At 42.0% G+C, this 15,804-nt stretch overlaps 2 protein-coding genes across 9 annotated transcripts in view; one reads left to right on the plus strand and one right to left on the minus strand.

Moving 5' to 3' along the window:
* Window positions 1-15,804, minus strand: part of LOC130165354 (sodium-driven chloride bicarbonate exchanger-like) — a 55,271-nt gene that overhangs the window by 9,595 nt on the left and 29,872 nt on the right. For 6 of the 8 annotated variants that reach the window (XM_056370570.1, XM_056370569.1, XM_056370568.1 and 3 more), the window contains 17 exons: window positions 15,608-15,782; window positions 14,930-15,063; window positions 14,524-14,769; window positions 13,113-13,218; window positions 12,275-12,436; window positions 11,665-11,778; window positions 11,199-11,360; window positions 10,863-11,114; window positions 10,307-10,375; window positions 10,035-10,208; window positions 9,821-9,943; window positions 9,659-9,723; window positions 7,771-7,884; window positions 4,278-6,952; window positions 2,779-3,001; window positions 2,087-2,224; window positions 1,328-1,482 (listed from right to left, as the gene is read on the minus strand). In XM_056370570.1, coding sequence (XP_056226545.1) covers window positions 6,877-6,952; window positions 7,771-7,884; window positions 9,659-9,723; window positions 9,821-9,943; window positions 10,035-10,208; window positions 10,307-10,375; window positions 10,863-11,114; window positions 11,199-11,360; window positions 11,665-11,778; window positions 12,275-12,436; window positions 13,113-13,218; window positions 14,524-14,769; window positions 14,930-15,063; window positions 15,608-15,782 — 1,972 coding nt within the window. In that variant the 3' untranslated portion in view covers window positions 1,328-1,482; window positions 2,087-2,224; window positions 2,779-3,001; window positions 4,278-6,876. Of the gene's footprint in view, window positions 1-1,327; window positions 1,483-2,086; window positions 2,225-2,778; window positions 3,002-4,277; window positions 6,953-7,397; window positions 7,437-7,770; window positions 7,885-9,658; window positions 9,724-9,820; window positions 9,944-10,034; window positions 10,209-10,306; window positions 10,376-10,862; window positions 11,115-11,198; window positions 11,361-11,664; window positions 11,779-12,274; window positions 12,437-13,112; window positions 13,219-14,523; window positions 14,770-14,929; window positions 15,064-15,607; window positions 15,783-15,804 lie in introns of all 8 variants that reach the window. The other 2 variants (XM_056370572.1, XM_056370565.1) reach the window with 2 other exon arrangements.
* On the plus strand, window positions 62-4,284 carry LOC130165358 (glucagon-1-like). Its single transcript, XM_056370581.1, has 5 exons — window positions 62-1,191; window positions 1,320-1,426; window positions 2,098-2,247; window positions 2,803-2,919; window positions 3,349-4,284. Exons 2-5 carry the CDS (start codon window positions 1,329-1,331, stop codon window positions 3,494-3,496), a joined length of 513 nt encoding a protein of 170 aa, XP_056226556.1. The 5' UTR covers window positions 62-1,191; window positions 1,320-1,328; the 3' UTR covers window positions 3,497-4,284.

Raw genomic sequence — 15,804 nt, forward strand, 5'->3', positions numbered from 1 at the left:
GGCTGTAATAAAGATATAATAAGGATATAATATAATAAAGATAGGGCCTAAATTGACTCTTGAGTCTTTGTGAGGTCACCTTGACCTTTGACCACCAAAGACAAAATCATTCATGTTCCCTGATCTTTGGCGAACCCTTGACTTTTCATCAGGTCAAGATTTTACTTTCCCTAATACTTTGGTTCATGATATTCCCATCTGCTGTATTTTGTGTTCAGTGGCAGTTAGCAAGTGTTAGCATGTTACCATGATGTTGGTGAACATGCTAACATCAGAGCGTAGCATACAGAGTACAGCATCACACAGCTGCTAGCATTGATTTAATAAGGTCACACTTTAGCCTTTAGCCTTTAGCCTGTTTGTTGTGGATGAAAAACCTGGGACCAACTCTATCAAACACGTCTTTGAGAAGGTGAGTTTAGGTTCATGTGTGAAAATACATCACACAAATAAAGGAAAATGGATTTCAAAACAATGAAGTGCAGTGGGAGGGGCTAACTCAGAGAGATCATTAGATGGGGATGAGATTTTATTTAATAAATTTAGTTGATAAAGAAATGTTTTGTCAATAAGGATAGGGTCCAGCATTGACATTATACTAATGATCTCAGTCTCTTTCAGCACTGTATGTGACAGTCATATAGCAGCATCAGTACATGCACATTTATTTTTATAGAGCGTCAATCTGTATCGGACGATGGCCCTTGTAAAACGGAGATAACTGCCACTGATGCACAAAACGGTCAATATTTCCCATCTTTTAAATTTGATCGGAAAGAATCCACAAATACTGACTCATGTCCCAGATGTGGCAACACACATATCACTTCCCATCATGATGACACAGTAGCACATTAAAGCATCTCCCCTACTTTCTGTTTAACAGGATGAAAAGCGCTTGTTTGATCTTGACACCTAAGTACCAGCTGGCATCACGCATGAACGGCGTCTTTCCTTTCATTTGAACAAATGCTCTGGTCGTTCGTTCGGCCAATGTGCCGGAGGCCGTGTCTAATGGGTTGAGAGTAACAGGTGGATTTGGCAGAGTGGTAAAAACCGGTCCACCTGTGCAGACCCGTCCTCCTCCACCTCTTACAGTATATAAGACCCCACAGCGGGAGAGACGGGTCAGATACAGACACCAGCAACAAGCAGAGGAACTACCTGCGCAGAGGAAAGGAAGAAGAAACGGTGAGCTGTCGTTTATTCAAGCTGAACCCACTAATCTTCAGCTTTCTGATCCAAAATGCTGCTTATTTCTTTTTCTTTTAGAGCTATATACATATATGTGTGTGTGTGTGTGCTGTTCTGTGGCGCAGGTTCTAACCATGAAAAGCATCCACTCCCTGGCTGGCATCCTCCTGGTCCTCGGCTTTGTCCAGAGCAGCTGGCAGGTTCCTCTGCACGAGGTTGATGACAGCTCCAGGTACGAATCGCATCTTTACTTCGCCTGGTTCACAGGTTCTGCTGCTTTTAGCCGCTCTGTATGAACAAAAATTATATTTAGAATGACAAGATCGCAATTAACTCAAGGCACATTGATCCAAAACAAAATACAAAAGACTAAACCAGTGTATGATGTATTTTACATCCTCATTAGTTTCTTCCTGAGGTGTGATGACGCTGTAAACGTGGATCATCAAATTCATAAAATATAGAAAAAAAAATAGAACATTTTGGAAGAAACTGTAGCAAAGAAACAAATGATAAAGCAAATGTATTTGGAAGATAGAGATGCAGCATTATATCGCCCCAAATAAACATACTAGACATGATTTGTCTCTTCGGTGGCTGCAGATTTTATTCTATTTGCAAAAGAAATAGTGAATAAAATGAAATGTTTTCTCTGAATATTTCAAATAATTCAGGCAAACGGAAAGAACTACATACAGTATATCTCTCCTGTGTTTCCTCATGTATTAACATCAAATATTACTGAGCTTCACACCTTTCACACAATTACACCTGCAACTGTTAAACCACAACGAACTGAAATGATCAAGTAAAACTTCATAAATGTGAATGTGCATCAGAAAGAAATACATGGCAGCTGTTTGTAGTATAAATAAGATTATCATGATCAAACCTGTGCTGCAGTTTCGACGACACACTAGCCGAGGAGCCGAGGGAGCTGTCGAGCATGAAGAGACACTCCGAGGGAACTTTCTCAAACGACTACAGCAAATACCTGGAGGACAGGAAGGCGAAGGACTTTGTCCGGTGGCTGATGAACAACAAAAGGAGCGGGTCAGTGTGGAATCAATCTCAATCTTACCACATGTGAGCTGTGAACAATTTAAACAATAAGTTCATTTCAAGCTCAGGATGCTAGAATAAACTCAACAGCAGTGGTTTTTACTTAAGTACAAATCCTACAGAAGTACAGAAGCATTATCAGAAAAAAACAGATAAATTAAAAGTACTAATTCTGCTGTAAAGTGTCCCGTGTGACTGATCTATCATTTTATATATATATGACATTATTGTTTATTGTCAGTGCATAAGCAGCTTTACTGGTAGCTCGTGGAGGTGGAGCTGAGTCCAGGAGTCAGGATAAATGAACAAAAAGAAAAAGTTCTGTCACTAAAGTTTTTACTTTTCTCTAATTGAAATGTAAATGTTGGATAGTTTGAGCTTCTCTTTACTCATCGACATCTGACGGGGTAGAAGTATCAACCACTACTAAACAGAGATACCTCGTTACTTCAAACTCAAAACATAGAAGCTTTTCTGAATTTCAAAATAAGATAAAATATGACCTGTGACCTTTGACCTGACCTGTGTGTCACCGTGTGTTTCCAGCGCTGCAGAAAAGCGACACGCCGATGGGACCTTCACCAGTGACGTGAGCTCCTACCTCAAGGACCAGGCAATCAAAGACTTTGTTGCCAAGCTCAAGTCTGGACAAATCAGAAGAGAGTAGGCCATCCCTTCTTCTTCCTCCTCCTCCTCTTCCTCCTCCTCCTACAGTACCAAACCCTAATGGCCTTCCTGCCTGTGTCTGATTCCACCGTGACGAGAGAGACAGAGAGATGTTGAGTCAGAGGGGAAAGAGCTAATCAACGAGCTAATCAATTCACCTTTTTTTTTTCTCCACCCCTTTCTTTGCTTTTGTTTCTTGATGTTTTCTTGTGTCTGTGCTCAAAAATAAATCACCTGAACTTCTCGCACTGCGTTGATTGATGTCTTTCACCGTGAGACGATGATTTTTTGACACCGAACGTGCAGAGAAACAATCATGGCAGCGACACAATCACCACAGAGAGCGCCGGGGTTTCCACACTGTGGGGGCTTGCTGACCCTTCTGATGGGCAAGAGTTTATATTGTGTGCCTGTGTACGTACTCAGATCTGAGCAGGACAGGTGGGGGGAAGCGCTCAGCAGGAGGCATGTAGATGGAAGCTTCACCAGTGATGTGAACAAGGTGCTTGACTCCATGGCCGCGAAGGAATATTTACTCTGGGTCATGACCTCCAAGCCTTCAGGGGAGAGGTAAAGCCGAGTCACGTGACCTGAGGTGTGTTTTTACCCATCAGGCTCGGTGTGATTGTGGTTTTTCTTTCTTTTGCAGTAAGAAAAGACAAGCGGACCAGTGAGCCTCTCCTCAAGGAAGCCCCTCAAAGCCATACACAGGAGGAACAGGAAGCCATACTGCTTTGCATGTTGTAATATCAACACTATTTAAATTCTTTTTTTTTTTTTTTACTTCATTGCTGTATGTGACGCAAAGTGTTTATAGTGCACAGGAGAGAAGATGACGAATCCAGGGCGTATTTTTTCTACAAATTTAAATTATTTTCTATATTTTTAAGATGAAAACAAGAACACAAAAAGTGAAATCTCAGGAAGGCAAGTAGAAAAAAAACACGTGTAGTGCAGTTGGTTTTCATTGTAAATTATTAATCCGCTCTGCAAAAATAAAGATTTTCATTGCGTGTTTGTGGCATCAGTCTCATTTGCAAACTCAGAGCCTCCTCTCTTCTGATTGGCTCACAGACCTGTTGTTACTAGAGCTGCAGAGAGACGCCTGAGAGAGGAGATGTAAAACTACACTGAGATGGTTTTTTGGTTCTTAAAACCACAAATATATCTTCTTATGGATCAACACTTCAAATAAAACACAGACAAAGTGTAAATATGGAGATTTACATGTTTTTTGAGCCTCTTTGCTGTAAATATACTTCAGTAAATATACTTGGTTACTTTTTTACCCCTCCATTTTACAACCAATTTTACTGAAGGAAAACTGTGAATGCAGGATGTTAACGTATTTTTACCTCATATAAAGGATGTGTGTGTGAATCCAGTCCAGAAAGGTAGAAAGTCGCTCCACACTGTAAACAACAGAAAACACAGGTAAATCCCACACCAAGAAGAAGTCAGGGTGACGCTGCAATTATTCATTCAAAATGTAAACGCATCTTCTCTGAGCGGTCGTCTCGGATGTTCTAGTTTCCCACATCTCGTGCCATCGGGAATCATTATTCAACAGTCGTTTCATACATGGATGGCGGCCTCTCTGGAGCAGCATCACGGGTTAGAGAACCAGGCAGCTCCTGCCCGAGGATACAGACCGCTCTCTGCTCTCCATCTCCCATGGGTCAAAAGGTGGACACCGGGAGGACAGGAACTCTGGGGCAATGCAGGATAGTACAATAATGGAGCTGTAGTGGGCTCTGGCCTCTGACCTCTGAGGGGATCAATAAAACATCACATCATTCCGGCAGAGTTTGTTCAATATCTTTATTTATGCTCTCACTCACTCTCTCGCTCATTCTCATGAAACAAATCACAATTGAACAACAGATCTGAACTGATAGTTTCCTATACAGGTGACTTAAATTATTAAACAGAAAGTGTACAGCTATCACTACCAAATTTAAGGCAGAATTCCACACAGAAGTGGTCAAATCATGTGATATTGATATAATTTTGACCCATTATTAGTTTCTCTAATCAACTAAGAACCATCAAATAGACAATGGGAAAAGAACATCTACAACAAAATCCTGCCTTCAACACTGACTTCATGTTAGTAATATATTAGTAACATTTTACATGAATAAAATATACTATGTATTATACATTGTTAAGACTCTTTACCATTTATTACATGTTGCCCTTCCCAGAAAAAAGGTATTATTGCATCTCTAGAAGTAATCATGTTCCTGCAGCGGGATGGTCAAGTCCATTCTGCAGGTGTGTGTGTGTGTATGTGTGTGTGTTTATTTTTTAATATTTTTATCTTAAAAACAATTAGCTTCAGATGCTAACACACCGAGGGTCAGTTGGAGAGGAGATCACATGTCCATGGATGACACTTACTGAGGGGATGACAGAGTATCTAGTGGAAACAAACAATGGGGCTTTCTGTACAGTCACTCGAAAGTTCAGCATTTGCAAATTTGATGAGTTTTTTTTTTTTGTTTTTGTTTTTTTTAAAGCCAAGGCTAAGTAGCTAGAGATACTAAAAAGTTCCCAAACTATGCCGCCATGCTAGCTTGCAATGTCATGTTCCAATAAGCTGCTCCCCAAATAATACTGTCCTTAAAGAAAGAGTTTGACATTTTCAGAAATACACTTATTTGCTTTCTTATTTAAGAGTTATACGTCTCTTGTGTCTGTGTGCAGGGAATATGGAGCTACGCCAAGAAGCCAACAAATCATGTGTGTTTTTACACTCAAAGGGGCTTTTTGTGAATTTTCCCAACGTGGTTTCTTGGCAAGAGCTTCGGCGATTGTTGCTTTGAGAAGACGAGAGGTTATAAAACGCCCTCTATAATACGGCAGATCGGAGGCTAGCTGGTTAGCGTGCTAACTTCATTATTAGAAAAGAAGTGGTAGAGACAAGAGTTAACATCGGTGTTGCTTTTTTGGTGATTAAAGGAATTAAGTTTGATGCTTGATGAACGTTTCTCAGATATTGCTAAGAAAACTGCTGCTAATGCTAGCTATGTAGCAATAGCTAAACTTACAAATAGGTCCTTTAAAAGTTGTTGTGCGAATAAAACAAATATATAAAGTGTTAATTAGTGAGCTTTTAGCAAATTTTATTTCCTTTGGACCGAGCCAGACTTGCCGTTTCACCATTGTCAGTCTTTGTGCTAAGCTAAGCTAAAATAAGCTAAGCTAACTCTTGAAAAAGAAAAATGCGCACACTTCCCAAAATGTAAAACTTCCCTTTAACCGGCTGGAGAAAATGGGGGGAGAGACATTCAAATGTAAAATACAAATGGAGAAGACTCTGGAGTGATATGAGCTGTCACTGTCACAAAAACATTTAGATATACAGAATATATAAAATGTATATTTAATACTTTCAAAAAAAGGTACTGGATTCGGTATAGAGCCAACTCTTTTAGATACCACTGAAATAGATTAGTATTGGCAAATATCTACTCTTTAGTTTTTCTAATGTGAGGTGCATCGAGTCAATAGTGACATTAAATACTGCACACAAAATCCACACGTTTGCAGTTTGCTGTGGCAGGTTCTTAAAAGGACAACTCGCAGTTGTTGTTGGAAAAATATAAAAACATACAAAATACAAATAAAGTTGATTTAAAAATTGTTTAAAATTTTTTTATGTAATTGGCCCATCGACACAGCAGTTACTGTAAGTGTCATATAATTCTGGCTTCCCTCTGTTGCTGGTATCACCAAACATTGATATACATAGAAAAAGAACTCGGTTTCCTCGCGTTAATACTGTTTCTAACAAATTTTTCTTTGTTTTACACAACTTGCACACAGACTTACATGACAAAAAAACACAGTGTAGCACAGTACAAAGGTGGTTGAGTGTGGCACGGTATAGATTTTTTTTGTTTTTTGATCTACTGATTGACCGCACAGTGGCACCGCCAGTATGTGTCATCACAAACTTGTCTCCCTGTCCAAGCTCTTCTCATGCCTCCGCCGCTTGTGTCGCTTTTCGCCACCACTGGTGCAACTACACGGATGAAAGAAAACGAGAAAACAAAAACATTAAAAAGAGAAAGAAAAAGGAAATGTATTACTTTAGTTTTCACTTGCCAGCTGGCTGACTGTCCATGAATCCAGATCAAGCAGCATGCAGACACGGTTTATCTCATACGGCTTAACAGCAATCTGCGCTGACACTTCAATGTCTTGTGACATTGAAATAACAATCGAGCTCCTTGCGAGTGACATTTAGTGCAACTGATTTTACAACATGCTGTAACTGACTTCATAAAAAGTAACATGCACACCCAAGGCCATGCTGTGTTCATTTATTACCGATTCCTCTCACTATTTATTGAGTAATCTCCATCACAACTTGCAGCACAGACCAACACCACGTTCATCATGCGGCAGTCAGCTGTAAACACACAGGACGAGACGCTCCGTGCTGGCAGGGGCTGGGAACCACTTACCTTTGGCTATATCAGCTTCTGAAAGGTTAGGAAGGGGAGCTTAGGGGTGGGATGAAATGAGAGAAGCAGGCAGGAGACACTATGTTAGTCTACTCCGTGGGAAATCTGCGAGGGCGGCGCTGCTCTTAGATAAACCCTTTCATCTAAACACGCTAGCTCCTCAGCTTCCTGGAAAAATAAAACATAAATATTCCATAGCTTTTCAATAATAAACACCTGCCACTGTTTGCTACAACACCCACAGACACCATCTTCCCCCTGGAATTGTTTTCTGACTTAGTAAAAATACACTCAGGCTCAAGAATCAGCATGTATCTGCAGAATTTGCTGATGTTTTCCTGGTTATGTGAATGATGTGGATAAGGAGGCGAACCTTTTAGCGCTTGGTTCCTTCTTAATGCTCTCAGCTGGGCTGACGCTCTTCCACACATTCCCGAAAGATCCTTTGGACATCTCGTCAGTGATGTTCACTGTGGCCGGGTCACTCCTTCAAAAACACATCACAGAGAGAGACGTAAGTTATAATGATATAACTCTGTACCTGTTATAAGAACAACAACAGATCATTTTACTGGAGCACTCTGCATTTCACCTCTCCTGGATTATTTTATCAGAAATATTCCAAGTTACATTTTAGATTTAAATTCTAGATACAACAACAAGCAGATTATTTATTATGTCTTCCCTGTGGAGAACCATGGCGTCACACTCCTGTAGAGACCACAGTTATTCTTTAAATGAAGCTTTTATTCTCCCATGATGCATCACAAAGAAGAGAATCTACTAAATGGCTACAAAGAAATTCTCATTACAACATGAAATATTATGATCAATAGTTGATCAATATAAAAGGTAAATAAGTCCATAATATCATGACAAAATGGGCTCTTCGCTGTTAGCAAACTATGCTAGCTCATACATCTCATATACCGCTGATTGTTTTGGGCATTGTAGTGTCTGTAGCGCCACCTACAGTTACCACTGAGCTGCTGATTAACATATTGATTTTAATGTTTTCTGATTTGTATTGCCGGGGTGCAAACAAGAAAGCTGCAGGGAGAGAGTGTTGCAGCTGACGCCCGCACCATGTGTCCAACCCGCCGTGTGTTTTAATATTTATGCCGAGTAGGATGAGATTGGTTCCAGCTGCTGAGACGTTGCCCATCCCCATTTCCTGCTTCCTGTGTGATGAGCCGAGGATCCAGATCGGAGCGGTGCCCGGTCCGGTTCTCCGATCCAGAGGATGCAAATGGGGACTGAGAAGTTACAAAAGCTCGGCGAGGTCGGGGCGGCTGGGTTAATGTCACGAGCATCAGGAACTGATTCATATGCTACTTATAACATTTACATTGAATTAACTCTATAACATCTATGTATTGATGTGTTCAATGACTGAGTTGAATCTTATTTTCTGTGCATGTGAACAGTTTCTACATTTACAGCCACAACCTGTTCTAGAAGTGGGAAAGTGGATCCTCACAGAATATATAATACACAACTAATGGGAGGTACGGGCCACTCCACGTTAGTGATAGATCCTGTTCTGTATCTTTGGTTTTTCCTACGTCCTCTGCAGATCGCTGGAGATCAGTGCGTTCAATATTCAGTCTAGGAGATTCAATGGAGAGAAGAGTGTTTGGACGAAATGAAATGCATCATCCCGGAGCCACGACCTGCCACATCCTCTGCTCGTCATTGCAGTGTTGTGGCTGAAATCTGGGTCAAACACACAAAGGGACGTCTCTAGAACATTGGTGTGTGTGTGTGTGTGTGTGTGTGTGTGTGTGTGTGTGTATATGTGTCATGATTGTGTTCTGTTATTATATTTTATATTGCACATATATTCAGTTCAATGCTGATGTTTGTTCTATGAAACATGTTAATGTTCTGTGAGTATTTGGTAAATTGCATCTTGTATATTTAAATCAGAATAAAGTTACGAGCTGAACTGAACTAATGTAAAGTATGTAAAGTAATTCTGGTGTGAATCATGGTTCACATCTTAACCTCTTGGCTCATAGTGAAGCTTTTAATTTCTCTTGAGCACTTGAGTGTTGTTGTTATTTGTATAAATTTCCATTCCCTCCTCCCATATTTTACAAAATACATTACATGCGACCAAAATGCAACTTGACCGTTCACAACCTCAAAGAGCGCCGTAAATCCTTTGTAAATATCCCCATTAATGTCTTGAAGTGGCACTAGATCAGAAGCATGGTCAACCAAAATGCAGAACGGGATTACAGATTAAAAAGTCTTACTTGTAGTGTCCCTCCAGTGGCACCTGAACAATGCCTTCCTCCTCTGCAATAATACTGTGTTCCTCCTGGAGAAAAAGATTAAAAAAAGAAAATCTAAAACTCTGCATGGCGAGCAGCTGCACTGGTGGAATGAAAAGGTTTTTGGGTGCTTTATTACTGCACCTCTTCTGCAGCATCCTCCAACTTCTTCTTCTTCCACTCCGGCATCAAGTCATCCAGCCAGCTCAGCTCCCTCTTGGTGAACATGAAGTCCAGCAGCTTACGAATAAACACCAGGGCCAAGACCTGGAGCGGCACAAACAGATATCGACAGTCGCATGCATTATGCACACAAATACACAGTGCAGGCATACGCAGATAAAGACACTCATGTTACCATCATGGGGAAGACGATGGCAGCCTTGGAGGTCTTGATGATCCACAACAGGGCCAAGCAGCTGAGCTGGACGATGGTGAAGAGGTGGACCTTCCTCAGAGGGACGTGGCGAAGGTAGATGAAGTCCGGCTGGTGTTTGGCCGGCATGCCGAACAGCCTGAGTCGGTCGAAGAACTGCAATGATACAAACAGACGTACATTAAGAATTCAACCACAATCTTTTCCGGATTAGTTCTTCTGATAAAACACCAGCAGAGGGAATCTGGACTCACCTGAATACCTCTGAGTGAGGACGCCCCCATGTACAGAAAGACTCCGTACAGCACAGGCATGGGGATAAACTGGAGACGGACAGAGCAACATTTCATTTATAAGAGGGATTTAGAGAAGTCTCACTTAAAGTTTAGGTACATATGTTTGTTTTTCATAATGTAATGGAATAATAATGAAATACTGTCTGAATTGTCTTTTAACGTAAATGTATTATGTTTATAATTTTTCTTTTCATAGTTTTTTTTTAGTTTCGTTTTTTAAAACTAGTAAAAATGTGTCAGCCTCTTGTGGCCGAAATGAGTATTACAAAAACAAACACAAAAAAAAAAAATGAAAAGAAAAATGATCCTGGGCTTCCATACAAGATTTTATGGAAATGTCCAGGACATCGTTCTTACATAAAATATCTGACGGTAAAACAAATTCTACATAAAATTAACAGGCTTTACAATATTTCTTTTCAGTTTCTATAAATATTTTTAATACAGAAACCACAAACTATGACCTCATTAATGTAATAATAATGAACGTGGGTGTGGATGCTTTTGCCCTGACCTTCAGCACAGAGGTCATGAAGACCGAGCAGCCCATCAGGGTGAAGATCATGAGGCCGGTGAATCGCTGCTCTCGGATGCCCAAGAACTTGGGCTGCTCTCCGGGGGCGGAGCACTCCGACTCCAGCTTCAGGCTGTTGACGTGGGAGATGGAGAGCACGGTGGCTGCCACGAACCACGGCAGGCCCATCACCGAGCACACTCCCAGCATCACCCCCACCACAAACAGGTCCAGGTGGTAGCCACAGCCTTTCTGTGGGACGCAGACGGCGGACAGCGGGATTTAGATATAATGGAGCTTTAATTAACTGTGTTGTTCTGTGTTTGTTTGAAATACCTTCAATTTGTGCTCCTTCCTGTTGATGATGACAGCTGTGATCTGCTGGTCCATAAAAATGAGGATGGTGCAGAGGAGAGCTGGGATGAAGGTGATGATGGTGGTCCACCAGGGGTTGGGCCCCACAGGGTTTATAACCCAGCCACGATCATCCCTGGTTGGCTGAGGGACAAAAGACAAATGTAAACTTTTATGACAGATTTTTACTCATTATCAGTATTTTGGATTGAAGATCCAATTGCAGTTTGTTGAGATCTAAGGGCGACTGTACGTTTCACTATAATCCTGCAACATTAAATAGCCACTCATGAGTATTATCATTACATCATCATATCAAGGTATAATCATTCTTATAACCAGGAATAATATGTCTTTCTCTTAGTTTATAAATCTGAATCTTTAATTCAATTTCAATTTTTTAAATCTTCATAAAATTAATGTTATATATATTTTCTTCTGGACTTACTTTGAAATTGCTGGGGACCTGTAATTTAGGGGAGGGGATCCCCAGGGCGTAATCTACTAACACCATAGTGAGGATGGTGATGAAGACGGCGAAGTCACTGATGATGGAGCGCACCTGGATGGAAGACAGGGACACCATCAGGTCCATGTTACAGCCAAATATGCTCCTATAACCTGACTACAGTGTACAGTGTCATCACCACAAGGTGGCGCCGGCATGCTATACATTAGCGTGTCAGCATCACGCCACACATTACACTCACTGAGTGTCATCTCAATGATAAATCATAGAAATTCCACACATAGAACGGCCACACAGGTTGTAGGAGGTTTTGCTGTGTCTCTCAACAACCAATAGATGGCAGCATGATCTAAAATGAGAGGCAAAGATGTGGCATGTCAACCAGTTTCAGTGTGATTTCAGACCCATGGTAAAATGAGAAGTAAATGGAGGGCTGCATAATTAATGAGGCAGATTCAATTTTGCAGCTGTCATGCTCCTGAAAGTGTGTGCGCTTCAAGAAGAACGACTGGTATAAAAGGTTTTAAAACAGCCGGTAACGAGCTGGTGTATGTGCATTATTTGGGGGTGGTTAAAGTGTGACACGTACCTTGGTGGGGAAGTAGCGGCTTGTCTTGAACTCCTTGAGGAAGGCGGACATGAAGACGGTGGAGAAGAAGAGGACCACGCACCAGAAGAGGACATCGGGGATGTAGGGGCCGTGGGGGCCGCAGGCGGTGCCTTCAAACTCCCCGTGCAACATCTCGCACTCCTACTGGCACCAGAGGACACAGTGATGATGATGGTAATGATAATTAGGATGATGAGGAGAAGGCGGCCGGGGATAATGATGCCAGTGAAAATGATTAGAGTGACAGTGGAGATGAGGGCGATGATGGATATCGGTGTCAGTGACGAATTAGTGAAGAGCGTTCAGCTACTTTATTTTTTATATACTACATAGATATTTAAAGCATCAATTTGAATACAATGCCAGTGGCTTCGTGTTGCTGTGCCTCGCTGCACGAGCATGTGTGGGAGTGATGCAACAGGCCACCGCTGGCATGACTGATTTGAGCCCGACAGTGAGAGAATCCACTCTTCACACTGCATCTCCATGCTCATTCTGCACGGATAAATCCTGTGAAATCCTGCCCACATGTTCTTAATCCCCGCCTAGACTTATGACGCTTCTTGATAAAGCGAAGCGCGGGGGACACGAGACTCAGCGCGGCGGTGCCAGGCTGGAACTTTCTTGGGCATTTTGTTTGTGCCGTTTCATTTCGGGTTAAGCGGCTGTGATTTAAAGCGTCATCTGTGTCCTCGTCGCCTCGGCATCAGACCGGTGTTTACACATCAAGATCTTCTCTGGCTTCTTTAACCATCATTAGAAGTTTACTTGAGCCCGTTCTGTCATCTACTGTATCTCTATCTCACGTGTTCCTTACCTTGACCTCCAGCATGGTCCAGTTGACCTGCGAGGCCGTGATGTTCCTCTCCTCCCAGAAGCGCAGGGTCTCGTTGCTGGGGTACCTGGGCTCCACACAAGCGCACCTACAGAGGATAGAAGAAGAAGATCACACTTCAGAGACTTCAGGAAGAAAATCAAGCTAAAATGTTTAAACTGCTTACACACAAAAACTTTATATATCACACAGTTTCTGAAACCTGTCACTCAAAGCACAGGCTACATATGAGAGAGACTACACTGAAAGTCCAACATGGCATCCATAATTCAACCTTTCAGAAACGAGAACAGGTACGAACATCATGTATATCTTAATGGCTGCTTCACTTTACAGACTTACTTTTGAACAGGTGTGAAAGCAGTTGTAAAAAACACTGAACTGGTGGTGAGACAAAACAAGTGGGTTCAACATGTCTGTTTGGGCATTTCTTGACATTTTATAAGCCAAACAAGGTGTTTAATAATTGACACAATAATGGACAGTCTAGGCGACACAGTAATGACCATAATCAGTATTTGCAGCCCCGTTAATACCCACATATTCCCTTTCACACCACTTCCGAACAGGTTCAGCCATCAACATGAAGTGACTCATTCTGCTGCCATTTTACAAAACTAAATGTCATCATCTCCTGCTGTTCACGACACTAGAATAGAAAACCACAGAAGGAGCTGTTGGCTTGACACAACCATTGGTCCGCCCTATGTGACGGGGTAAAGCATGACGCTCCTGACACAGACACACACACACACACACGCACTCAACGTGGGATTATTCATCATAAAGTAAAAACACATTACTACAGAGCCGGACAGTGCGTCTACTACACCACTGCACCATCTGTCGTCCCATCATGCAGCAAACCACTTGAGCACGGGTGTGTAAATGTGCTAAGTTTAATACAGTGTGCGTGCAACAGCAAGGACTACATCAGTGCGTTTACACTTTATATTCAACCTTCTTATTGTCATCTTTCTCTAAGGCTGCAAAGTGATTATTTTCATTGTGATCTCTTGATAATTTTGATTTGTCAATACATTTTTTTGTCCACTAAATGATAGAAAACAGTTAAAAATGTCCATTAAATTTGAACAAAACCCAAGTTTACACATTCAAATGTCTTGTTTTAGCCCAGCAACAGTCCAAAGACTCAGAAAAGCAGCAAATATTCACATTAGTGAAGCTGGAACCAGAGATCGATTATCATCCTTGATGTGATTCATTTGTCTCTTTGCCACATCTGCATTAAATGCACAGGCATTTATCACTGTGATTACTTTGATGATGAAGAAAACTTAATTTGTGGAGAAAATAGTGAAAAAAAACACAAATGCATCAGTGCAACAAACATAAAAAAAAGAGCACTAGTGTTTTTCAGAAAAGCACTTACGAGTATTGCGTGAGTTTCTGAAGGTTGTTGTTTTTGTTGATGGGGTAATGCACTCCCAGGTGGATTAGCTTCTCCAGGGCCTCGTAGATGAAGATGATGCATATCAGCGACGCAAAAGCTTCTTCAGTGAAGCGTGTGATGTAACAGACAAGTGAGCTGGCATCAGTGGCCACCAGCAGCAGACAGAAGAAGGCCGTCCACAGGCCAATACAGGCCCTCAGGGAGAGGTAGGAGAGGCCGTAGTCCCTGAGAGACAGGACACACACACACACACACACACACACACACAGGAGGAGTGAAGGGGTAAGCATTAGGTAAAGCATCCCTACTCAGGCAGAAAAGGACACACATCCACCTTTCGAAACAGAAATGTTCTACTATCACAAAAGCCCAAAGAATAACCCACTTGCAGAACTTGAAGAGGATCTTCTCGAAGACAAGAACAGGCCCCGTGCTGCCCAGGATGGTGAGAGGCTGACCAGCGAAAAGAGAGTAGGCGATTCCCGTCATGGAAGCTCCAAACAGGGACTCGATAGCACTCTGGAAACACAGGGAGTAATGATCTGAATCACAGACGCATCTCACAGTTGATATTGTCATATTTTCTCAGCATTAATTGCACATACTGTGAATTTCCGTTGATGTTTAGCAGGTTCAGCATCTTAGTTTAGCGTGTTAGCATGTTAACACTAGTTTATATAATGATATTTCAGCTTGGTTCAACCAACAGGCCGACGTTTCCCTTCCTGTAGCTGCGCTGCTAGCACGGCTAAAAACACACCACAGGCTTGCTGTGCTATAGGCTGTGTGAGAATAAGTGGGCGACATCAGAGGTTCAAAGGAGCTTATATCTTCCCTTCTTAGAGCAACTTGTTTTCAAGGTGCCTTTCAGCAAGACGTGTCAACTCTCTGACTTAAAACAGCTTGTGTTCTGAGTCACGTCTTCCCTGGATGTATGCAGCGTAAAAAGATCTGACCTTGTTTGCGAAACCGTTTCAAACTTCCACTCTCGTCCTTGCCGGTGCAATAAAATGACAAAACACGGTTGTGATCACAGCGTTTGCTGTGTAAAGACGTTTCTTACCACACGTCCCTCTGTGGCCTCCCCCAGGAGCCCGCCGAAGGTGATGACAGGTGACATGCAGGCGCAGTAGAGGAAGAGGAAAGAGGCCAGACACTGCAGACTGACGGCATCCGTGTAGTCGGAAAGGTAGTGAGGAGCCTTTCGCTTGATGTCAAAGACAAAGCCGCCAAACACCCTGTGGAGAAACAGGTTTGATG

The sequence above is a fragment of the Seriola aureovittata genome, chromosome 24, assembly GCF_021018895.1.
Source record: "Seriola aureovittata isolate HTS-2021-v1 ecotype China chromosome 24, ASM2101889v1, whole genome shotgun sequence".
In the NCBI taxonomy this organism is placed as follows: Eukaryota; Metazoa; Chordata; class Actinopteri; order Carangiformes; family Carangidae; genus Seriola; species Seriola aureovittata.